This window comes from Gouania willdenowi, chromosome 1 (genome assembly GCF_900634775.1).
Source record: "Gouania willdenowi chromosome 1, fGouWil2.1, whole genome shotgun sequence".
In the NCBI taxonomy this organism is placed as follows: domain Eukaryota; kingdom Metazoa; phylum Chordata; class Actinopteri; order Blenniiformes; family Gobiesocidae; genus Gouania; species Gouania willdenowi.
In genome coordinates, this window is record NC_041044.1 from 3,895,894 (window position 1) to 3,921,724 (window position 25,831).

A 25,831-nucleotide genomic window follows, 5' to 3' on the forward strand; every position below is an offset into this window, starting at 1 on the left:
TGGAGGGAAGCAGTGTGTGAATCTTTTCTCTCATCCTTTATTCAAACTCTCAGAGTGACGTGACACCATAGCATCAGTGTGAAGAGCTCAGAGGAAGTTTCCCATTAACTCCCAAATTACACAAACCATAGCAGCACACACACTGGACACTGTAGGCTGTACAGTAGGCATGGGTGGGTGGAAATGTGGGTGGAGTTTACTGGTGACGATTTGCAAAATTAATGTGCCATCTGTTATTGAGATAATGTCATGTTTTTAGATATTTGGCTATTTTTTCAAGAATCTTTTTGTTTTACTAATTCCTACTGTATATTCAGTCACATGGTCTATTGTTTGATGACTTTATTCTAACACTGACTTTCTCTGACTCATTTACTTGGCCTGGCCTTCTTTTAATTGGCCTAATTATGCATTGGCATGTTTTCATGTCATTCAATAAATATGATGAGAGTAATTTACAGTTTACACTTGTGTTATTCATAGGAAATGTGTTTAGTCTATTTTGTTGCATTTCTAATTTATAAATGTAGACTACTTGCATGGATAGGTCAATGTTACGTTTTTAGAGGGTAACGTGCTTTAGGCTGATATGTAATTGTAAGCCTCATTGTGAGGCTATTGTGCCGCCAATGCAATTTCTTTTTAATGTGTAAGTCTTTATGAATAATTTCAAACAGCATATCCATGTGTTGAGTCAGTGTTTGGTCTTTCAGGCCGAAAGTGTAATTCTGCCCCTAATTTGACCCTGGCACCCCTGATTTAAATGTTTTTACTGTGTCCCATAGTGAAGTGATGATAAAGTGGGATTTTCCTCAAGTTTTCTTTAATCTTATTGCATTAATATCAACTCAGTAAAGATCAGTGAATGAAATGTCACCATCTAGTGGACATTATGTGAACTGTAGCATCTTTCTTTCTACATCAGAGGTTTCTAAATGTTTTACATTTACAGATTAAATGTGTGTTCAGGAATGTCTGAAGATGAAGAAGTGATTATAATAAAAATAAGTCCCACTTTCACACATTAAACATTAAAAATCATCAGCTTAATTAGATTAGATGAAATGTGAAGTTTGATTAAATGTTTCTTAAGCTTGATTCAGTTTCATTAAATATTTGTAAATTTTTTAAAAAAGTGTTCATGAAATGTTTTAATAAATGTCAGCTTAATTCTATTTATTATTTATATGTTTGAAACTATTGTTTAATGAATTGTTTAAATTAAATCTTAAGCTTGATTCAAAAAAGTATTCCTTATTAAATGTTTAATTAGCCTTTTTGTTTTAATTCATTTTATTGTTATTTTATTTTTTGATTCTTGTTTTTCTCTCTTCCTTTCTTCTTGTTTTTCCTTTTTGTTTTATAAGTTCATGAGTTCATGAAAAAATTTCTTTTTTTTTGTTTAATGAAAAAAGTGTTTGTGAAATGTTTGATCAAATGTTTGTTTTATTGAAAATAAAAATGTCAAAAATAAATGTTTGTTTAATATATAAGAATAAAGTGAATGATTAAATATTTGTTGGTATTAAAAAAGTGTTTATGAAATGTGAACCAGATAACATTGAATTAAAATATGGTTTGAACTATTTACACCATCTTTTTTATGTTGTCCACCATTTTTTTTAATGTTTTGTATTTAATGTATGTTTTTGGAGTTGAAGCTTTGTACGGTGACCTAAGGACCTTTAAAAGGCAACATTAAATAAAATGTAGAATGATATCATTTATATGGCTCATTTCTGCTGCGACCACCTCCAAAAGCTGCTGCAAAATTTCCCCATTACAGAAAATATTAGTGTCATCTGCATTTAACACAAATTAAAAAGGTTTGACACCCTACATTGATCGTTAACTCATTGAGTGCCATTCACGTCTATAGATGTGAAGTGTGTTTTTCGGCTGAGGTTGCTAGGAGACAGTGTGACGAAGCTCTCCGGTGAATATCTAACTTGTACCATGATGTAGTGACCAGCTGGTGACATGTAGGTGGCAGCAGTGCACCTTTGAATGAGAGATCACCTGTGATGGGCAGAGCTCAGAGGGAGAGGAAAGGAGTTTACAAGACATAGAAAATGGTTCCACAAGAGTTGAAGCTGAAGTTCCCAGCAGCTCACACTCAACCAGAGCATGTGTGGAACTGAGTCGTGACGGTGAGAGAAAACAATCAAAAAAACGGGGCAAGCAGTGACACTGGGCATGTCCGCGATGAGGAGTGTGTTGCATGTGTGGGAACTAACGGGGGAGAGACTTGGAGGATGGCCAAAATACAGTAAGAAATCTATTCAACTCTGACATACTGTATATATGATGGAGTCAAAAGAAAAAAATTCATTCTAAGTCTAAGTTTGGATAAATAATGATATATTTTATTGACACTTCATTAATCACATCCAGATAGAAAATACAGAAAAAGTTTCACATTGTCAGTTTCTTCCTTTAAGTCAAAGTCCAAAGCTGAGTTCAGCAAAGTTTATTTAACTTAATCAGGTGTGAGGCTACATGTGTCAGTATTCAGAACAGACCAGAACAGGCAGAACATGGGTCCTCTATGTGGAATAATAAGAGAGAGTTTTTATTTATCTTTTACCATGTTAAAGTAATAAGTAGATAAAAATCCAACTGGATTTCTACTGGTTTAGAGTTTGTTCCCAAACAGAGAAAACAGAGGTTAGATGTGTACTGTGTGTCAGACATGATGAGGATGTTTATGTGTCCAGTAGAGACTGGGCCACAGACTGGAGGACAGTTCTCTTCTCATACAGGTACATCTGGGTCTCCCACAGCATGTCCACCAGGACAGAGTCGCTCACCTCGTCCAACATCACCTCCTGAGACAGCTGAGGACTCAGTCTGACACACAATAATGCACTGGATTAACACACACACACTCCTCTGTGTTATTAACGGTTCATAACAACACAATAAAATCACACATGTTCAGTAGCGATGCAACATATTATCAGCACAACTCAAAAACACGCTAACAAGTGTCCAGAAATGGTGGAAAATGTGGTAAAATGGGATTTTAAAAACAACAGAAATTGGTTAAAAGTTGCAAATTAGAAAAGGGAAAGAAAAATAGGTAAAAATAGCTCAAAGTGTTAATATTGGCTTAAAAGTGACAAAAAAAATGGGGAAATGAAATTTAAAAAGTAAAAACAATTAGTTTAAACTGGTAAATAATGGGCATGACAAAAGGTGAATGTGGTTAAATTGGCAAAAATAGATATGAAGTATGGTCAAAAGAGGTTCAAAGTGACAATAATGGGTCAACATGAAGCATGTGAATCTCCATCACTGACAACGATTTGATACGTATCTCGCTACACTACCAGCGATACGATACATTAGCGATTCACTGAATCCCCTGACGATACGATACGATACGATTTGATATTGATTTGATGCCACTTCATTTCTACACAATGCGATTTTGTACGATGCGATTCAACATGATTTAATGAAATTATACCAAAAATGTAAATAGTAAATAAGTAACTGTAATTCAGTATAGTACTAGAGGCAGTGGACAACAAATTTAACAAGAAGTGCACATTTTGCTTCTAATCTCTACTAGAACTATGCATCATTTTATGGAACTTATTTTTGGCCTCTTAAAAAAACTAAACACAAAAACAGGCTTTTTCATTAGTAGGATTAAGATTTAGAACCAGAGTCAACATAAGGAACAGGAAGTGGTTCCTCACATTTAGAACCTGTTTATCACACTGTCACAACTTAAACAGTAAACAGTGACATCATCACTTAAAGAGACACTTTCAATAGTAATGTCCATATTCCTGTCTGTCACAGATACTAATATGAACTGTTCAGTAGACATTAGGCTAATACAGTAGCATTAACATTTATAATATGAATAATAATAATAACCTTTCACTATTAGGTCTTTCATAACTGCGTGTGCAGAAAAAGATCAAAACTATTATTTAACAGTCACAGCTGCTGTAAACAGACCCTCACATTAGGCCCAATTTCAATACTTTTTATACCCCTCCCCTCCTCTGCCTTCACCTCCAAACTCTCGCCCACACCCCCGCCCCTCTCACTCCATCTCACAGTTTTGATGTCATAAAACCGCGCCCTTATATCAGCGGAGCTGAGCCAAGGATGTTTTTGTGTACTTTTCCAGCCGAAGCGTCGTCATGTCTGTTGCTGTTGTGTGTAACGGGGTGTTCACACCAAACGCGACTGTAGCAACTGAATTGACGAGATTACATTCAAATCCTAACCTAAACTATTGTGTAACCTAAACGTACCGGGGCAAAATTAAAGCGGTTACATTCTTAAATAAGCCTGCATTCTGAGTGAACTCATCCTTTAGTAACTCCTTAAGTTATTACAGTGGCTGGGAAGTGTCAGGTGAATGCATTTACAGAAACGAACACAAATGCAAAATGGCCACAACGTTTCCGACGGACGGGTATTATGATATGATAGCCTGATATGAAAAATATAAGAGTATCCTAATCAACCTTCACTTACTTTCATACGTGTTTCGATGTCTTCTTCTTGTTCTTCTCTGTTCTGACAAGTTAAAAACATCCGCCAGAAACGTGTCCGTCTGTAATACCGGTCCGTTGGAAACACTTCCGTTGTGGAAACACTTCTGTTGTGGCCATTTTGCATTTGTGTTCATTTCTGTAAATGCATTCACCTGACACTTCCCAGCCACCGTAATTTCTACTGTAAAAGCAGCTCTGTTTATGATAAGTGAAGTGATCAGTCTCCCCTGTTCTCCCATACCCCGTAAATTAATCCACACACACAAGCGCACACGCACACACACACACACACACACCTTGTTGATGACGAAAGGCAAAAAAGCACCACTGTGTTCAAGCGACTCATCACAGGTGATTGAAGTGACTGCAGTCGCTACAGCTGCGTTCAGTGTGAACGCACCTTAATAATAAATGGTTATAAAACAAAAGCTATGAAACAAAAACATATGGAAGCTACATACGACATACTTCAGCCAAACTACTGCCGTCCTAACTTGGCATAAAACACAACCGGTTTATATAACTTTGTAAGCTTTTTATGTGAAAAATAGGCTTACATTTATGCGAGTCCTTCTGCGCCATGTTGCTGAGTTGCGGGAAACTCTGAAACTCCTCCTTCCCCTCTGTTTTAAGTAAGCATCGGTAAAAGCTCCGCCTCTACACAATAGTGAAATGGGGCACCCCTCTGACTCTTGTGAACGTGCATTTCAGAGGGGTGGGGCTAATGCTGCGTTCACACCAAATGCGTTTCTGGCGTCAAAATCGTGCCTCACACCCCTGGTTGGACGCTTCTGCTCACTGAATCAGACACTTGTCACCTGCGTCGAAGACGCTCTGGAGGCGCGTCCAAACAAGTTGGGAACATTGAGCACGTTGAGCGCATTTAGGGGAGGGGTTTCTCTGTTGCCGGTGGTGTTTATACAATAGATGATATTGTGGCGATCAGTTACGTTCATATTTCACTCAGTGACTGTGAAGTGGTGGAACATTGTGTTGAGAAGGCGGTGTTTCTGGTTGGATGTATTTTGGTGTGACTCAGTGTGTGCACTGTGATGTCAGAGGGCTATAGAGAAGTGTGGTGGAATAAGAGTGGCTTGGATTTATTTGTGCTTCTGTGCCGTTTCTGGATTCACCAGAGCTGCGCTCGGACGAGAGTCGCTTTCAGCGCTACTTCTGTCTCTCCCGTGCCCAGTTTGACGACCTGCTGACCAGCATCGGCGCGAGCATTACCTACCATTACACCAACAACAGGCGCTCTATTCCAGCAGAAGAGTGCCTGTCCATCTGTCTCCGGTTTGTGTTTTTTTTTCTGAATTCATCACCGTGGAGAAAACTCCTGATTGGTCGACACGACAGGCTATGCCCCAAATGTTCAACAATCCCAACTCCAGTATCAGCCGCGTTGGAGGCGCCGGACACACGTCAAAAGCTTTAAATCTCAAAATGAAAAGCTTCAAACGCCGCACGGGAGGCGCGGGATGCGCAGCGCGACCTCACGACGCTCCCTAGATGCGAGTACACCTAACGCTTTTGGTGTGAACGCGCCATAAGGCGGAGGGGTAAGGGGGAGAAATGAGACGCAGCCTTAACGTCAATAAGACAAAGAAAGAATAAAATAAAATACACTATCACAGGTAGAGGGAGGTGCCAGAGTACTACCTTGGACTAAGTTATTACAGATACTTCTCTAACCAGTTTTACTGGAGCTCTGATTTCAGTTTGCCACAGGGTGGGGGTGGGGGCAGCAGAGCCCCTCAGTTTGTGCAGGTTTAGCAGCACGGTGTTCTGGTCAAGTTTAGAATCTTTCTACGCCTGATTTAAAGTATTTAGGTGAGTTATAAATCTCTTCTCTAGCTGCTGCTGCAGCTCCTCTCACTGACCTTCATGTTATAACTTTGTTGCGGTACCAACGTGCTTCCCGGCTTCCTTGTTCAAAACAAAACAGAAGCACGTGGTGCATTCAATGTGCCTTGGAAAAACAGGATAGAATGAAATACAGATTGAAAAAACCGTCCCGCGGCCCTGAAAACAGGAACAAGCGGGTCAGAAAATGGATGGATGATGGATGGATGAAAAAATCAATGCAACCATGGATTTTACCGATGCAGGCACGCAGTGACCGATGCATCTCGATTTCACCTGTAAATTGTACAGATGCACACTGAATGGATCGATACACCCGCATCGTGCACTTATGTATCTAGATTTTTGATTCGTATCGATTAATCTCCACATGCTTAGTCAACATATGTGACAATAGGGGGAAAAATGGTAGAAAGGGTTTATAAGTGTTTATAAGTTTATAAGTGCTGAAAATGTCTTGAAAGTGGAAAAAATGTTCAGAAAAGGCATTGAAATGTGATAGAGAAGTGTCAGAAATGGGAGTAATAGAGCAAAAATGCATTAAAAGGAGCAAAAATATGGCAAGAAAAAGGTTAAAGGTTAAAATAGGTTAAAATATGGAACGTTTAGTGTATTTGCAGAAAAAAGGGTGCAAATAAGCAAAGACTGACTTTGTTCTATGAATCTATAATAACCACATTTATTTATTCATCTGAATAACATCCACTGTTATCCAGGAAGTTTACTATTATTTGCCCCATAGTATATATTCATCTTAAAGATGAGAATCCTTGTTTTAATCAGAAATAAAATGGGTTAAAAGATGACTATATACTATGGACCAAATAATACTAAACTTCCTGGATGTCAGTGCCTGATTGCTTCAGATCCTTTAAACACGTGCGTGTAGACTACGTCACTTCCGTCACTTGCAATCTTTTTTTTCTTTGTTTGCACATGCTGTCAAAGGTCAACACTACAAGAAGTGCAATCTATTTAAGACAGAAATGCATGTTTTGTTATTGCAATTAAATAAATGAATTTATTTTATTGCATAATTGTGACCCTCACCAGCCCTCCCTAAGGAAGGGTAATTAATACTGTACTTTATTAAAGGGAAGATATAAAAAGAGAGGGCAGTGTTACACCTGGGTGAGGGGGTGGGGGGAAGGGAGCAGGGAGGAGAGACTCAAGGTAGGTAATGGAAAGGGTGGGGATGAGTTGATTATTTTAAAGTGAGAGTGAGATGTGAAGTTGTAGTAGAACATATTGTGTTGTGTAATCAAGCCAGTCTGGTGACAATTGTGAAGTTTAGGTATAATGGTGGTGGCTGTGGACAGAGAGAATGAGTGAGTGGGAAACCTAGAACAGGTATTTAGGATCAACTTGTCTAAAGTTAAGCCCAGTACCAGTTTTATCCCACAGCCCAACACATCCCAGTGCATCGTAGACCGATGTAAGAACAGCTACTGCAAACCCAAGCGCTGCCCCAGACCCAAAGATGCAGCCAGGCCAGCAGAAAGAACGAGGGCCAGGGAGCCCCAGGCCACCCCCCCCACAACCGAGCAGCCCTCCAGACGCCCCCCGTATACACACCCGAGAAAGCCCCAAGGAGCCGAGGACCCAGCGCACCCCGCCACCAACCCCAACCCCCAACCGCAAGCCACAAGGCAATGCCCCAGGTCGCCCCCCTGGAAGCAACCGGGGGCCGCCACCGCGGCACTCCAACGGCACACACCCAGCGTGGAACAGCAGCCCCCAGCCAAGGGCGCCCTGGACACACCCACCGGTTCGCAGATAGCAGGACAGACCTACCAGGCCTGTGGACAGTTAACCTGATAGAACGCAAAATGGGCTTAGCGGATTGAGAAAAAGTGCTTCTGAGGGCTGCAGGAAGTGTGCATCCCATACTGAGACATCTCACCAAATATTAGGAAATAGAACCAAACAGAAAATAAAATAAAAAGCAAAATAAATCACTCAAAACATACATTTACAATCCCAATTCCCAATTGGGAAATCTTGGCACCAGATTTAGAAAACACAAACTAATTATTTTTAAATAGCAAGGATTCAACCTTTTAAATAGTACACAAAGTGCTGTAAAATAAGTTTACTGGATGTAGACGTGATTTACGCTTGTGTTGAAAGGATCAGGCACTGACACTGGATAACAGTGGATATTATTCAGATGAATAAATAAATATAGTTATCACAGATTCATAGAACAATAGACCATCATTTTACTGACTTTATAGATGGACCCCAAAAATCTCTCCCCTTTATTCAACCACCCTCAGGTACAGTGGGGGTCCCCGCTCTCTGGGACCTTTATTTTGGGGGTAAACCAGCCCTATTAAAAACAAACACACACCTTTGGTAGAGTGTGTCCGTCATCTCACAAAAGGCTCTGGCCCTGTTCACAGCGCATCCATCAGAGTCGGTACACTGAACACACACAACAGTAGGTTTAAGGGACACACACTCCATCATCATCATCTTCATCATCATCACTGTACTCACACAGTCCACCAGCATCTTCAGCAGCTCCTTGGCTCCTACCAGACTCTTAGCGAGCTCCAGAGGGTTGGAGGGCCTGAAGACGTTCACTGAGCTCACCTCCACCTGAGGAGGTTTACCTGGACACACACACACACACACACACACACACACACACACACACACACACACACACACACACACACACACACACACACACACACACACACACACACACACACACACACACACACACACACACACACACACACACACACACACACACACACAGCAGTGTTTAGTGCACGCGCGCGCACACACACACACACGCGCACGCACGCACGCGCACACACACAATCGTACGTACCAACATTTCCACGCTAAGTACTATATTGGTTTTATCAATTTATCAACAATTTATCAAGAAATGGTACAAACTGTGTCCACACAAACCCTGGTGGTAGAACAGTGAAACTACTAAGGGTGTTTGAAAAAAAAATGTATTCCACGATATATCGTGGTATTCCACTGTCCAATTAATGTATCAATCCAAAAAAAATGTAATAAAGAAAAAAAAACGTTAAATTGCGCTAACATTAGAACAGTTAAACTCCCAGTCACTAGGTGTCAGTGATACGTGAACATCAGCTCTGCATCACTGCTCAATGCATTGAGCTGGTAGTTGATAGCACTTTATTTTCATAAAACATACTGAGCACTTTGATAGATGTATGTAGCTACTTAAAAAAAATAATTAAAACATAAAATCATAATCTGTTGTAGAAGCAAAAGTTAAACTTTTTTGAAAAATATAATTTGACAGTTTGATAAACATTCCACTTGTTTTGATATTTGTTCTTGAATTACAGTTAGTTACCATTTACTTGTTCTAGCAAGTGGTAAAAAAATGAAATAAATTCTATTTCATTCCATTTTGTACTTGTAAAGGTGACATTTGTAATTATTGATATTACAATATTTTGTGATGTATATTGTATTGTTTAGTGTTGGAATATATCGTATTGTGACATGCAAATCGTGAATTGTATCGTATCGTCAGATTCATGGCAATGCACAGCCCTAGAAACTACACATAAAGTGTTCAGTTTATTAGCAGTATGAAATACCATATCTCACACATGTTCTCTGTTTCTTCTAATAAATGAAATATATCATTAATAATTTAGTTCACCATTTGAATAATTGGTGTAAAAGGTTATGAAACACAGCGTTGACAGGACAAGCTGATGGTGCTGAGTTGTTCAATGTGGGCTCTATTCTCCCATGTGTGTCAGTCAGCAAAGCTTCTGTCTGCGTGCTATTCTTATCAAACTTAAGTTGGTCACTGCGTGCCTTCATCCCAGTTACACACTCTGGGTGGAGTGACCATAAAATGTGGACGTTCCCATTCAAATCTGGCCTTACCCCTTATCTTTAACTTTTCATGTTTTTTGAGAGGAACCAAAAGCAGCACAAATTGTCAGTTTGACTGAAAAAGCTACTAAAAGATCTATAAAGCTACTAAACGATCTATAAAGCTACTAAAAGATCTATAAAGCTACTAAAAGATCCATAAAGCTGCTAAAAGATCTATAAAGCTACTAAAAGATCTATAAAGCTACTAAAAGATCTATAAAGCTACTAAAAGATCCATAAAGCTGCTAAAAGATCTATAAAGCTACTAAAAGATCTATAAAGCTACTAAAAGATCTATAAAGCTACTAAAAGATCCATAAAGCTGCTAAAAGATCTATAAAGCTACTAAAAGATCTATAAAGCTACTAAAAGATCTATAAAGCTACTAAAACATCTATAAAGCTATTAAAAGATCTATAAAGCTACTAAAACATCTATAAAGCTACTAAAACATCTATAAAGCTACTAAAAGATCTATAAAGCTACTAAAAGATCTATAAAGCTATTAAAATATCTATAAAGCTACTAAAAGATCTATATAGCTATTAAAAGATCTATAAAGCTACTAAAAGATCTATAAAGCTACTAATCTACAGATCTAAAAATCAGGCTGAATGTTTCACTCCAATAGAAAACAATGGGATGTTTACAGGAAGTGGGGCCGTGTGACATCATCAATCATGTGATTACAGGATGAAGGAACAGAGGCTCTAAAACTGTGAAGTAGTCCCATTTTTAAAAGTTAATAAAATGAATATGATGCATAATAATGTGTTTTGTTAGTTGTAGATTTACTAATAAGTACATTTCAAAGATTTAAGTCACATTTGTAAAAACTGTGGAGGATCCTTTAACCTCTAACCACACGTTTATTTCTCAGTAACAGGAACCAACTTATTGTTGTGAGTGAGTTGAAGGTTAGTGCTGCTGCTGTTTTCTACACATCATTAAAAGTCTTACCTGTCCCAAGGGACAACACCATCCCCAACTTCTTGGTGTCCTTGCCCTGAGGGAAAGATAAATTAAAAAAACAGCTCTAGTATTTATCAAACATACGTGAGCTTCACCTCAGCATTCAGAGTTTTGTTGTACTGATGGATTTCTGCCATGGCGTCCAGCGTGGGGTTATTGGCCAGCAGCCCGCCGTCCAGAAAACGTCCCATTGGTTGGAAGTAGGTGGGCGCGGCTCCACTGGATCGAGCTGCTCTCCATACCAGCTGATCTGAGAGGAAAGGGAAAGAAGAAGGTGAGCTATAAGCAGAGGTGACGTGACGAAAAACAAATACTTTGTTGCTGTACTTAAGTAGTTGTTTTCTGATATCTGTACTTTACTTGAGTATTAATTTTTTTGGTGACTTTTTACTTTTACTCCTTATTTTTTAAAAACAAATATTTCCTACTCCACTATTTTAAAAATGAGTTTGTTACTTTTAAGACCTTTGAAGATGACGTCATGACATAAAAAGATGCACAACTTTGGTAGTTTGAGCTTTTTTCTGTTAGACAGGTCCCTTAGTTTTATGCTTCACATGTTCAAGTTTTTAAAAATGTTAAACTCAAAGCTGCTCTGGGTTTAACTGAGCATTTTCATTTTTTTTTTCTTGACACGTTAAATTTACATATTTTAGTTATCATGAGTGCTGAATTCTCCAGGCGTTCAAGGGTAACAGATTTAACTTGTTTCCATGTACCAGTTTTCTACAAATTCTTAAAAAAAATTATAGAAATGGAATTTGCTGGTTTAAAAACCCTGTCTTATTATTAAAGGGACATTTGTTTAATTTTTTTTTTTTTACAACAAGTACATTTAGTCGCATGTACTATTTTACTTTTACTCAAGTAAGGGATCAACTTTGATACTTTTACCAGAGTCATTTTTTATTCAAATATCTATACTTTTATTTTTTTTCCAAAACCAAAACGGTTTTTGAAAGTATGTTGGTCTGTTTGTTGGCGTGTGTGTGTGTGTGTGTTTGTGTACACAAGAACTTAGTTATAAGTTATGAACGGATTTTGGTGAAATTTTCAGAAATGTTGATAATGGGTGAAGGAACAGCTGATTCACTTTTGGTGATGTCCTGCTACCAAAATAAAACATAAATACCGTATTTTTCGTACTATAAGGCGCACTTAAAATCCTTTAATTTTCTCAAAAATCAACAGTGCGCCTTATAATCAGGTGCGCCTTATGTATGAAATTAATATGTCAAAATGTTTTAGTACAACTTTGGTAAACTATGAAGCTTCAATGCTTGATGGATTTTTGGCACTTTAGGGCTACCGTAGTCAGGTGCCTCGTGGAGTGATATGTACCTGTATTGTTCTGTATTTTATGTGTTAAACCTGAACAATGTTGAGAGTTACTGTTAATGAGTTGAATAAAGTTTGACTTATCTGACCATTTTGTTTCGTTTAACGCGTCTTATTAATAATAATAATAATAATAATAATAATAATAATAATAATAATAACAACAACAAACCGGTGCACCTTATAATCCAAAAAATACGGTATTCCTTTCATTTTTCCATGCACACTGTGGAACTCCTGTTAAACATTGTTTTAGAACAGGGGTTCTCAACTGGTCTCACCCTGGGACCCACATTTTTCTACGGCCATTAAATCGCAACCCACGTTTTTCAAAAATAGGTGTTTTAAACACACATTCTCTTCTTTAAATCATAAATCTACATATTTTCCTGTGCAACATGCACTTCACAGCATGCCTATCATAAGAAAAGTTTCTTTCAAAATAAAAGATATATCCAACATGAGAGACTTTAAGTATTTATTTATTTTTGACCAGCTGTTCGCAACCCACCCAGTACAGGTCCGCGACCCACTTTTGGGTCCCGACCCACCAGTTGAGAATCACTGTTTTAGAACACTGATGACGATTTGGAACAGTGTCTCCGTGGATGCATACGGATCCGATCGTCCGTTTTCAAAAGTCTGCGCTAAACGAGTGCGGGTTAATTTGAGTATTGAAGACGAGTATAACTTTTCTTTAACCACCTCTGACTTTAATGATCTGAAGCTCAATTTGCAGCAGAACTCAGCACAGATTGATTATTCAGCCAAAAAGTGAACGGATTTGACATCATTTAATCGTCATTAGTCAATCATTATGGAGTCATGATGAAGACACATTTAATCAAGATTAACGCAGTGCTTCTCAAAGTGTGTGGTGCGCCCTCTGGTGGGGAATGGAGACATGACAGGTGGGGCGCCACCTATTTCAGGCTAATCTTCTTAAAGTCCTAGTGGCATGATAAAATAAGTTGATTTCAATAGAAAATATAAAAATATAGAACCCAATGATCATTCTGATATGACATGTATGGTCAAATGTTTATAGTACAGGTGAGAAATGAAAATAAATCCAACATTTCTGAGCGTATGCTGCAGTCAGAAGTTAAATCAGCTTTGGCTTTTTCCACAGTGCAGTGATTCCCAACCTTTTTAAAAGTAGCACTAAAGTGACGAGTTGTGCCAGCTCAGATATTTAGATACTGTATTTATTTTTTTTTACTAGATTTATATTTGAGGGAGTAAAGTTATTGAAATTGTTATTTATTTAACTATTTAACGATTTCATTATTATAGTGTATTTTTTTCCAAACTAGATTTATATTTGAGGAAGTGAAAGCATAGGATACAGTTGTTTGAGACTCCGTGTGGTGTTTTAATTTGAATAATAATACTAATCTAAAAAACTGCAAAAATATAATTTTAATGAGACATTTTTTTTTCCTTTGTAACAAGTGTAAGAGCAGAATAATAACAATCCCTCCAGTGTGTCTGCTCCAAAAAGATGCCATAAAAATGTGAATAAAATCAACTCATCTGTGATTAAATAAAGTGCCAAGTAGCAGCCGTTTATTCCGTTATGTGTTTCTATAGAATTGTAGATATCTGACACTTCATTACATAGTTACAATTGTAATTGTTGATATCTACAATTCTATTCCCACTAGTCATAATGTTAATTGTAGATATAAATAATTCAATTCTCAGTAGTGATAATGTTAATTGTTAATATCTACAATTATTCTTACATTTCAGGTATCATGAAATGGAATTGTACATATTTCTGACTAGTCAGAAATATATATCTGTAACATGTCAAAATTGATTTCCAGATATTTACAATTAACATTTCAACATGTGTAACACAAACACAAAATGTAATTCCTATTAGTAAAAACTAAAACTGTTAAATGTTAAAACGGCTTGCCATAAGCTGTAAGCCATAAGCTGTACCAGTATTTCTCAAACATCCCTTTACTACGGTGTTCATTTTAGGACCTCCTCAGGTCTCAGAGTCAGGTATCAGGAAAACATCTGTTAAATCTAACAGCGTCACTTATCAAAACTAGTGTCGTCAAATGGCATGGCCACAGGCTTCAAAATAAAAGTCATCAGACTCAGGCTTTAAAACACGACATGGCATTTTATTTTGAAAAAATCGAAAGTAAAGTAAGTTGAAAAGCCATTCTTTCCTTTTAATTTTTAAAAGTTAAGATATATTAATATATTGTTTGATTACTAAATACATAGAAACTTTTGATTATCTTAATCTTTAAAAATAAGTAAATAAAAAATAACAGCTTTCAACTTACTCTCATATCCGTAGCAACAAATTGACGACATCATGTGAATCTCCGGTTTCTTCAAAATAAAATGCTGTGTCATGTTTTAAGGCCTGAGGTCGTGCCATTTGACGTGTGATGACGTTTAATTTGACAGAGGTTTTGCTGAGTCATGAGTCTATTTGGTCTCATGACTGATACCTCACTCTGAGACCTGAGGATGCCTTAAAATGTCCAAACGTTGTTAGCATCAGTGTCTACACACCTTGGTGTGTCACCTTCCTACGCTTTGATGCTGGTTCTTCTGTGTATCCTACAATCAACACATCCTCATCCTCCAATCCTGTAACTCAAACCACACAAAGCAAACCTCCTGGTTGATGTTTCACTGCCTGCTTGAACTCATTTTGTCATCACCCAGTGAGCACGCCGTTCAATGCAAAATTCTATGGAAATGTGTGATATTAGATGGTCCCAAATTATTACTTGTTCAACTTTTACTCACATTCATGTTTTGCAAAAAATCCTGTGTGATTGTAGATGCTTCTGTTGTGACAGGTCACCAGATAAAACCATCACCAGATAAACTAATACACCATCAGCTAAACCTGTCTTTGTACCAGAGCCTTTTCATATTTGAATGTAGTCACAATAATCTGAACTGCTTGTTCATCACGACACATTAAAGGGTACGTGTAGTGTAAATGTATATCACAAATAATGTGTTTGTGTTACTAATAAACAAAATATGTGCACCTTTCTATTAAAAAAAACAATAAAAGGACTTTTTAGAATGATTTTATACCTTCGGGCATAAACTATGAAGTCAACATTTTGAACAGGATATGACGCACTTTTCGTTTCAACAACAGTGTTTTGTTGGTCTACAGTTTCTGAACAATGACGGAGTGTAAAGCCAATAGTTGCTATAACAACAAGAGAAAAACACCACAGAATAATTTCTTTTGTGTCTCTGAGCCAAATAACACTAAGTCAGAGTTATCCAGACGTTGGCTCCATATTATCAGAATGGGATACACACTTAAAACGTTGGCGTTCGGACCAAATTGGGTGGAATGTGAGGATTGCTTCAAGCTTAGCTGCTATGAGAGGAACCTGTGGGAAAAGCTAATGGGCTAAGCTAGTGGGTACCAAGCCAAAGTTACATCTGAAACCAGATGCGGTCCAACAGAATTCCTTCACAGAAAGTCTTTAATGCAGCTTGTAAACATACTTGTTCAGAGCACTACTAAGTTTCTGCTTACAGGGGATACAATGGGGGGGGTGTCATGGCACTAACCGCATCCCCACCCCACTTTGTCAGGAGAACTTACCCGTTGGTTAGGTGCTGATCCTCAGAGGTAGTGGAGCATCATCCAATCAATGAACAGATAACCTTTCACGCAGCTTTAATCGTAGTTTCTAACCATATTTGTGCACTTCCAACACCTAACTACTCAGCCATGGCTCGTTTCTGCTGCTAACAACAGCTCTGTCCGATAGGCTAATTCTGATGCTGAGTGGGTGCAGGGAAGCTCACAAGAAGCAGAAAGTTAATGAGAAAGGTGAACATTAAACCTAGATGCTACACTTTATCACCGAGGGGAAGTTACACATTTAGCTTGTTTAGCACTGAGAGTAAACAGAAAAGCTACACTTCCCACAATGTAAATACACCTGTTATGCATCTACCTCCCACAATGCACCATGCTGATCAACAAAAGTGTATCATATCCTGTCCTGGTTTATGCTCCGAGGTATAAATATGTTCTAAAAAAGTCCTTTTAATGTGTTTTGTTTTTAAAAAAGGTGCACAGCACATATTTTGTTTATTGGTAATACATTAAAAATATTTTATGTATTACTACAGGTACCCTTTAAATGACACAATTGTAAATGGGATTCAGGGCAGAATTGGACTGATTTGTCTGTTTGTCACAGTTTCTAGACATTCCACTGCTCGTTTTCCAGTAAAAAGTGTGTAAATGTGTGATACTGTCCCAAAACATGCATGAGAAGCATTTTCGTGTTATGTCGGGGCCCAATTAAAAATAAAAAGAGTTATAAAACAAACCCAAAAACGGGTCAAATAGATTTTCCCATTTCCAAAGGTAAACTCGCGATCGTGAGGAGCTCGTATTGAACATCCACCGTTTATGAAAACCCAGTGAAATGGACGAGAAAGCAGCCACGTGACACTACATGTGATGATGTGCAACAGCGTTGTGCATGTTGAAGAACCTTGTGGAATGGTGAGAGGTCTGAACGTGGCACTGGTGGAGTACGGGGGCTCGCTGGCGACGGATGGGGGGTCATAGTTCCTGAAGATGTGCAGCTCGCCTGGATGTCGGTCTGCGAGAACACTGGTCACCATCACCCTGAACAAATAGAAAGCAAACATAGAAATACAACAAACAGCAGTACTGTCGCTTTGTATGTGAAAACATGTGTGGTCACAAGCATTAGCAGGGTTCTCACCAGGAAGTTTTCACAGTGTAGGGGGAGCACATGTTGTAGTGGGGTCAGGGGGAAACCCCCCCCATGGAAAATTTTGACATTTATAATCCTCTTAAACACTATTTGCTACATTTTGAGGGTGTTATTCCTTTTGTGGCCGCTAGACATACTTGAGGGGGCCGTAACATAATTGGGGGCTCCACGCTGTGATGTCGGCCCCTACGCTGTGTTTCAACCAGCATAGGGGCCGACATCACAGCGTAGGGGCCCCTACACTGTGATGTCGACTGCGCTGGCGAGAACCCTGATTAGGTTCAGATGTTTCAATGCAGTGTAACACCTGGGGTATTGAACATCAGTCATCTTGGTATCTTCTCCAAATTCTTTCTTCAGGAATTTCTCTAGTGGCGTGGTTTCGTACGGCCTCGACCCTTTGAACACCTGCTCTTTCATCCTGAAGTACAGGCAGCGCAGGTACTCCAAAGACTTACCTGCACACACAGGAACAACTCAACATTAGCTTAATTTAAAGGGATCTTTCACTGTTTCTACAAATGTGCCCTAAAACTTTTGAAATGTCCTTATTAGTAGTATCTATGCCTTAAAAAAATGCATTATTTTGGACCACATACATTTTAATAACTTTTAAAAAAGGGACTACTTTACAGTTTTAGAGCCTGTGTTCCTCCATCTTGAACTCAAGTGACTGATGATGTCACACGGCCCCACTGCCCATAAACATCCCGCCTGATTTTTATATAATTTAGCATCTTTTTAAATAATTTAGCAGCTTTTTACATCCTTTAGCAGCTTTTTCAGTGAAAATGACAACTTGTGCTGCTTTTGGTTTCTCTAAAAAAAAAAAATCAGGAAAATTTAAAAATGCTGATGTAAACCTCTTTTGTTTAGCAAAGGAAGACAAAAATAGTTGTGACTACGGATGCAAACAATTAATCGATTATCGATTAATTGTTTGCAATTGCAATTAATTGCGTTTTGAACCCGTAATTCCCCGCCAGTCCATGTGAGGGCGTGCTTGACGCCAGACGTACTTGACGCACACGCGGGAACACAAGTGAAGCAGGGCTCTGACGACAACAACAAGACAAACGAGAAGCGGTACACTGACAGGATGAAGAGGGAAAAAAAACGGTAATGGAGTAATAGAGCGACTTTAAGTTGGTTAATGACTACAAAGACGCCAAATGCACAATATGTGGAAGCATTTTAAAGAACAACAACTCCACAACTTAGTTGAATTACCACCTAAAGATGTCACATTCAGCCGTGCTACAAGCAGCGAGTGGTTCTTCTCATCCAACAATCACCACAGTGTTGGGACGAATGGTATGTGATTCCACGAAAGCAGAGGGCATTACCCAGCGGATATGTAACATGGTTACTACAGACATGCTGTCGATAAACGTTGTTGACTGACAGGGATTTCGAGAGGTAATGAATTAAATCAAGCCAGGGTACAATATCCACTCTAGAACAACCATAACCATCCACATGCTACGTGAGGAAGAACGCAGCGTTGAAAAGACAACTTGCAACCACGAATGTGGCCCTCACAACAGACTGTTGGACTTCCTTGTATACAGAAAGCTACATCACAGTTACATTCCACTACATTAAACCAAACTGACAGGTAATGTCAGCAGTCCTACTCACAGACAGCATGTCAGTGAGGCATACTACTGACAGTTTAGCTGACAAGTTAAACCAGGTTGTGGAAACATGGGGCGTGTAGTTGCTCGTGTACATGACAATGCATTGAATATCGTCTCGGCAAACAGTCCCACACGAGTCAATTGGCACTCAGTTCCTTGTTTCGGCCACATTCTGCAGCTGGCCATTAACAAGGGTTTCGCTACCTACATTAACCGAGTCAAACAAAGCACTCATAAACTCATCCAATCCTGTAAAACCAGGTGGAATTCAGTCATTGAAAAGTTTTACAGACTAATGGAGCAGCGGTGTCTGCTGTACTATCAGACCACACAGTGACCAAACTCACAGATGCCAGGATGCTGGAGCTGAGGGAAAAATATTGGCAATTGATGGAGGATTTGGCGCCAGTGCTGGAAACACTCAAGTGTGCAACGACCATCATGTCTACTGAGGTGTTCATATCAGACACGTATCCCATCACCTTCAGCCTGATCAACGTGCATCTCAAGACAGACGATGGAGACACCAGCAAAGTGGGGGAATTAAAATCCAGAGTGTGTACTTCACTGGGTGAAAGGATGAATGTAAGTGTGGAGGCCACACTATGTAGCTCCACTTAAGTTAAGTTATTTTCTCAGTTACTTCACATCAATATTTCTTTCAGTTGAAACTCAACATGTTTTGTTTTGTATTGTTTGCAGCTCTCCCCTGAACAATAAGAGTGGCATCATCCAAGATGGCTGCTAAAGGAGGGCGGAGTTAAAGCAGAAGCTACCATCTTGGGGAAGCCACTGGGGGGGAGGAAGCTGTCTGTTTAATTTGTTTAGTGATTTAATAGTGAATTAGAAATGTTAGTTTAGAGTTATATTGGATTGGTTTATTATGTTTATAGTTTAGTTTGATACATTGCTTCTATTAGTTTAATTATAGGTTTTCACCACTGTATGTTTGAAAATTCCCACCCCCTAATTATCTTTGTTGGCCAGTCACCTGTGTTTAAAAACAGCACCATATTTGTCATTGGGAGATCAGTGGGGAAAGGTAAAGTTCCTGTGTTCACCTCAGTTCATTAGTTTTGTTTGAATTTACTTGATAGGTGAATTTTTGTTAAACTTAAATATTGTGTTAATAAATTCAATCATCTTTTTTGAAAGCTACACTTGTGTTCCTGCTTTTGCTGTTTGGTCCATGACAGTAAGCTACATCCATTAATTTAATTATTGTAAATATTTTAACTGCTTGCATTGCACACAAAGTACATTGTTTGACAACTGTAGTTTTTACCTGCTTCTACTATCTTATCTAATTAATATAAATAATTAATATCAAGCAATCTATTAATGATGAATAGTGGTTTATTCATGAAATGATAAAATACTGAACCTATTACAAACAAATTATGATTAAAAACAATATCACATTTAAATCCAATTTATTATCTTTTTCTTCACAGATTGCTTCTGATGACATGAGGTCAACACCACCAATGCTAGCCACCATGCTGGATCCTAGGCATAAGCACCCCACCAAGGAGGATCGCAGCTCATGCCAAAATGCTTGAAGTGCTGGCAGAAGCAGAAGCCAGATGTGGCAGCTCCACATCAGCAGATGCCGCTGGATACCAGCAAGAGGTGGTCGGTGCAGTGCCAGTCCAGGGAGCTGTGCTTCAGAGACACAGTGCTTATGCTTTACTCATGGGTGAAAACTATACCACCAGAAGCACTGATGACGTAGTAACAGAAGTAGACAGATTTTTGAAGTATCCGCCACCACCCCTTGATTCTATCCCTGCAGCATGGTGGAAAGTCAATGAAGGAAGGTCTCCAAGAATGGCAAACTTGGCAAGAAAGTACTTGACCATACTAGGGGTGTGAAAAAAAAAAATCAATTTTAAGATATATCGCAATTTTTTGGGTGCTGATTTTAAATAAAATTTTTTCTATTTAAAAAAACAATTTTTTTTAAATTTAATTTAATTTCTTTTTTGATATTGAATCAATATTTTTGTGTATTTGTGCAATGTTTCAGTGGTGGTTACAATTCTTTCTGTGTTGCAATGGTTATTTGATGAACTTGATTTTATGATGGCAGTGTGTAATACCTGCAATATTTATGTATGTACAGGAATTTTATTTTCATATAATCTGTTCAGATCAGTGCTTATTTTGTGCATTATCAGTAACTCAGGGTGATTAATCCTTAATGTTCTCACTTACAGCTGTTACAATGCCGTCATTATGTTGCCATGATAACTTTGAGACTTCTACACAGTAGTTTCAGTGAAAAGAAACTTGTTCCACTTTATTTTATGATGGCAATGTGTAACACGGTATTTTCCTTTTTTCAGTGAAAATTTGCAAAAACACTATTAATAAATAATAAATAGGATGTTTTGAAGCAAATAGTTTTGACTCACTTTGTCTGAATGATCAATATCTTCTGATGAACATATACAGCAACATGATTTTTCATCTCAACGATTAATTTTGATATTAACTGGGTAGAATATCAACATATATCGTGATATATCGTATCGTGATACGTATAGTATTGCAACATCCTTGAAAATACTCACCACTAGGCCATACCAGGCACGTCAGTTCCTTCTGAGCTTGTATTCTCAACGGCTGGTCTAAGTGTTAACAGGAGTCAGTGATGTATTGTGTAGTTTTTTGGCAGTTTAATTTGGGTTTCAGGAGGTTTAGGAGCTGTTTAATGCAGCCAAGACGGGAGGAGGAGGGCGGTGCGCCTAATAAGCGCTCCCCAGAAACACGTATTCCCCATAAAAAATGTTCCTTTCTTCTCACACTGACGCATTTCATGCCGATTCTGTCCATTTGATTTAGTCCGTGATTCCATTATCGTGGATTTTATAGGGCCCTATACTTAATATGTGTTATAGGAAGGATAAAAAATAAATAAATAAATATTGATGTTTGGTGCCAGTGAATAGATAACGTATCACTAGACGAAACATTGCAATATATCATTGTATCAAGATATTGTCACACTCCAAGTTTAAGGGAGAGTAAAGGTCCCTTAGAAGAGCTCTTCTTCTCCGCTTCATTGTCTACTACCAAACCGCAGAGTCATTTTAAAATGGTGGAACACAGACCCTGAAACGGTAAAGTAGTCCCATTTTGACACAGATCTCTAGGTTTTAGGCCACATTTGTAAAAACCCTTTAAATAAAAGAAGAGGAAAAGGTGTAGAACTAACAATAAATAAACTAACCGTGGATGATAGCAAGAGCCAGGATGCCCCCGGTGCTGGTGCCGGCTACCCAGTCGAAGAGTTCTCGAGTGGGCCGACCTGCTTCTTTCTCCAGGGCAATTAACATCTGGATCAGCACGAGGCCTTTGATACCTCCCCCGTCGAGACACAGAAGTCTGTCCATCCTTTAGGAAGAGACAAAAAAAACAGCTAGAAGCAGACTGACACTAGTTGTCTCTACCATGAGCTAATACAGGCTGTAATATACTCGGTAGCCATTGTCATATAGAAAAAAGCCAATAAGGCTGGTGTCAAATTACAGACACTTTCAGCTGGTGATCTGACAGGTAGCATATAAGAATACCAAATGTCATCAACAAAAAAAGCCATGTCAAACCCAGGACCAAGTCGACACGACAGAAACTGACTGAGAATATAATGGTTTTCTTTATTTTTCTGCTAAAACTTCTGGTTGAAGTTATGAAGAATTCACTCATGCTTTAAATAACAATATAAGAAGTTTTAAAACAGGAAGTGTTTAAAATCAGCTTGTTATAGGGGGAATCCCTGCTCAGCCTTGTTCGGGGCGTAGGAACTTCCACAGCTGAATAACATACCAGCATTCATTCATCAACTATTCACACACTTCTGTTGTTGTTTCGGTCGATCAGCTGCTTGTTGAAGTGCAACACATAGATACTCAAGCAGCTATTCTGATTTGTCGCTGTAGAAAATGCTTTTCCAGGGAATCGTGTGGGTTTCTATCGTTGAAACAAGTTGGACAAGTCTGAAGACATTACTCAGAACTGGTCTGTGGCTTTTATCAGTACTTCACTATGCTATGGCAGAACCTGTTCACAAAGACGGATGCTTCCCACTGTGCCAACATTCAGAACTTTGCCTTGGTTCATTTGTAAAACAGCAACAGCGTCATTTGTGACCGGGGTCAGCTGTTAAAAGGATTCTCCACTGTTTTTACAAGTTTGGTCTAAAATCTTTGAAATGTCCTTATTAGTAGATCTATGCCTAACAAAACACATTGTTTTGCATAATATTTATTTAGTTGCCTTTTAAAAAAATGGGACAACTTAACAGTTTTAGAGCCTGTGTTCCACCATATTGAAATCATGTGATTGATGATGTCACACGGCCCCACTGCCTGTAAACATCCCATTGTTTTCTATTGGAGTGAAACATTCAGCCTGAATTTTATATCATTTAGTAGCTTTTTCGACAATTTAGCAGCTTTTTAGGTTATTTAGAAGCTTTTTATATCATCTAGCAGCATTTTTAAATCATTCAGTATCTTTTTAGATCATTTAGCAGCTTTTTAGGTTATTTAGAAGCTTTTTATATCATTTAGCAGCATTTTTAAATCATTCAGTATCTTTTTAGATCATTTAGCAGCTTTTTAGATCCGTTAGTAGCTATATAGGTAATTTAGCAGCTTTTAAGGTCATTTAGCAGCTTTTTAGGGCTGTAGTCAACCAAGAAAATGGTTGGTCGACCAAGCCTTTGGCACACGTAGAGATTAGTCGACCAAAAAATAAGGAAAATGAATGAGCAGCTGCAGAGGAGGACGATAAATATTTTGTTTTGGCTTTTTGTGGTGCTGATTTGCTTTTAAACACGGACCATTTATGATATGAACCTTATTCAAGTTTTGACCAGAACCGGACAAAGCAAAACTGAAACCTCGAGGTCCGACAGACATTAGGTATTTATATACGTGCCCGACCTGGAATCGACAATTAAAACCTTTTTTTTCCTCATACAAATGACTTTGTTTTAGTGGTAAACCTGCTTTTATTAATAATAATTGTTGATGTCAACATCAGATCAGCGCATGGGGGAAACAAACACACGTCAAAGACAGGTGCGCAGTGGGTGCTGTGGCGCCAGAGACAGCAGTGGATGAATTTACATAATCTACGTATCAAATATAAGGATAATCCATGTTCTTGTGCAGAAAAAGGATTGATTCAACATGGATGCTTGTGCTTCAAGCCTGTCCTAATTTGTTCCCTCTCTGCTCCGATCAGAGCAGTCAGTGACAGCGCAACACTTTTTTTTTTGCAGCCAGCACTCACTCACACAGCTGTTGCTGGACATAGAAGTGTATTGCATTGCATTTTTTGGTATTGAACCTGATACCGTTGCTGGTCGGCCAACAAAAATCTTGGTCGACCACGACGGCATCGGTCAATTAGTCGACTAAACAACCAAAGTTGGCAGGTTTTTAGTTCAATTAGCAGCTTTTTAGGTCATTTAGCCAGCTGTTGAAGAACTCCCACCATCCTCAGGGTTTGTGTGTCTTCAACGGTCTGTGATTTACTCTCTAACTTCAGCCACCAGAATGTGTCAGTGCATTGTTAAAGGAAGTGTAGAGGTCCCTTAGGGGTGCTTTTCTCGTTTGTTTTTCTCGTCCCGTGCGATCACAGATTTTTTTTAATTGTTTATATCCTCTTTCGGTAAACAAAAGAGGGTTACATCGACATCTTTTTTAGAGCAACCAAAAGCGGCACAAGTTGTCATTTTGACTAAAAAACCTGCTAAATGATTTAAAAACCTGCTAAATGTTCTAAAAAAGTTGCTAAATGATCTAAAAATCAGACTGAATGCTTCACTCCAATAGCTGAATAAAACGTGAGATGGGTTTAGACCTACTGATGATGTGTTGTTGCAATAGTATAGGATAGGATTAATATTGCAATAACACATGATCAGTCGGGTAAAACTAACCTGCCTCACGACGGTCTAATCCCAGCTCACGTTCCATGTTCGTGGGTGAACAATCCAACGCTTGGTGAATTCTGCTTCACAATGATAGGATAAGTCTACATCGAAGGATCAAAAAGCGACGTCACTATGACGCTATTGGCCTTACCAGCCTGTCATTGCCCGATCCCGTTAGATCTCGGAAGCTAAGCAGGTCCAGACCTTCAATCCAATAGCTGAATTGGAGTTTACAAGCAGTGGGGCCGTGTGACATCATCAATCACATGATTTAAAGATGGAGGAACACAGGCTGTAAAACTGTAAAGTAGTCCTATTTTTAAAAGGCAAAAACCACTATTTTCTCAGAAAATTAAGGTTTCTGTCTTCTCATGGTCACATGTTCCTTGAGCAACAAAAATAGTTCTGACAGAATGTTTGGATGTTGTAAAATGTCATTTTTTTCCACTCAAATACTACAGGAAACCATTTATGAGCTGATGAAACTCATAACGTTCATGTTCATTTGGATTGTGACCCTGTAAACACTTTAAAATGTCAGTAGTTAGGAACTGTTTTAAGTATTTTTGTTGTTTGGTTTAAAAACAATAGTCATTAATAAATATGACATGTTTTATTTAATGACGTAAGTATTTTTATTGAATGATCAGAGATGTTCCATCATTTTCAGCTTCGTCTTATGTCTGCGTTCACTAATGTGATGAAGAGTCTGCAGAAAAGGTCTGTTTGTTGATTCCACCACAGAAACTAGATGATCTTTGTAATTAGGTGTGATGGAAAATATCAATATCAGTTATCGAACAAACAAGTTGTAAAATAATAGCGTATCATGTTATCGGCCAAAATTCCAATACCGTGCATCCCTGCTTTCAGAGTTAT

At 38.4% G+C, this 25,831-nt stretch overlaps 1 protein-coding gene across 2 annotated transcripts in view; it reads right to left on the minus strand.

The window, feature by feature from the left end:
- Positions 1 to 2,344: 2,344 nt before the first annotated feature.
- LOC114467344 (85/88 kDa calcium-independent phospholipase A2-like) overlaps positions 2,345 to 25,831 on the minus strand; it is a 49,753-nt gene continuing 26,266 nt past the window's right edge. For both annotated transcript variants that reach the window (XM_028453558.1, XM_028453550.1), the window contains 8 exons: positions 22,238 to 22,401; positions 17,670 to 17,820; positions 17,114 to 17,250; positions 11,348 to 11,502; positions 11,241 to 11,286; positions 8,889 to 9,004; positions 8,740 to 8,813; positions 2,345 to 2,850 (listed from right to left, as the gene is read on the minus strand). In XM_028453558.1, the coding sequence (XP_028309359.1) occupies positions 2,706 to 2,850; positions 8,740 to 8,813; positions 8,889 to 9,004; positions 11,241 to 11,286; positions 11,348 to 11,502; positions 17,114 to 17,250; positions 17,670 to 17,820; positions 22,238 to 22,401 (988 nt within the window). In that variant the 3' untranslated portion in view covers positions 2,345 to 2,705. The remainder of the gene's footprint in view (positions 2,851 to 8,739; positions 8,814 to 8,888; positions 9,005 to 11,240; positions 11,287 to 11,347; positions 11,503 to 17,113; positions 17,251 to 17,669; positions 17,821 to 22,237; positions 22,402 to 25,831) is intronic.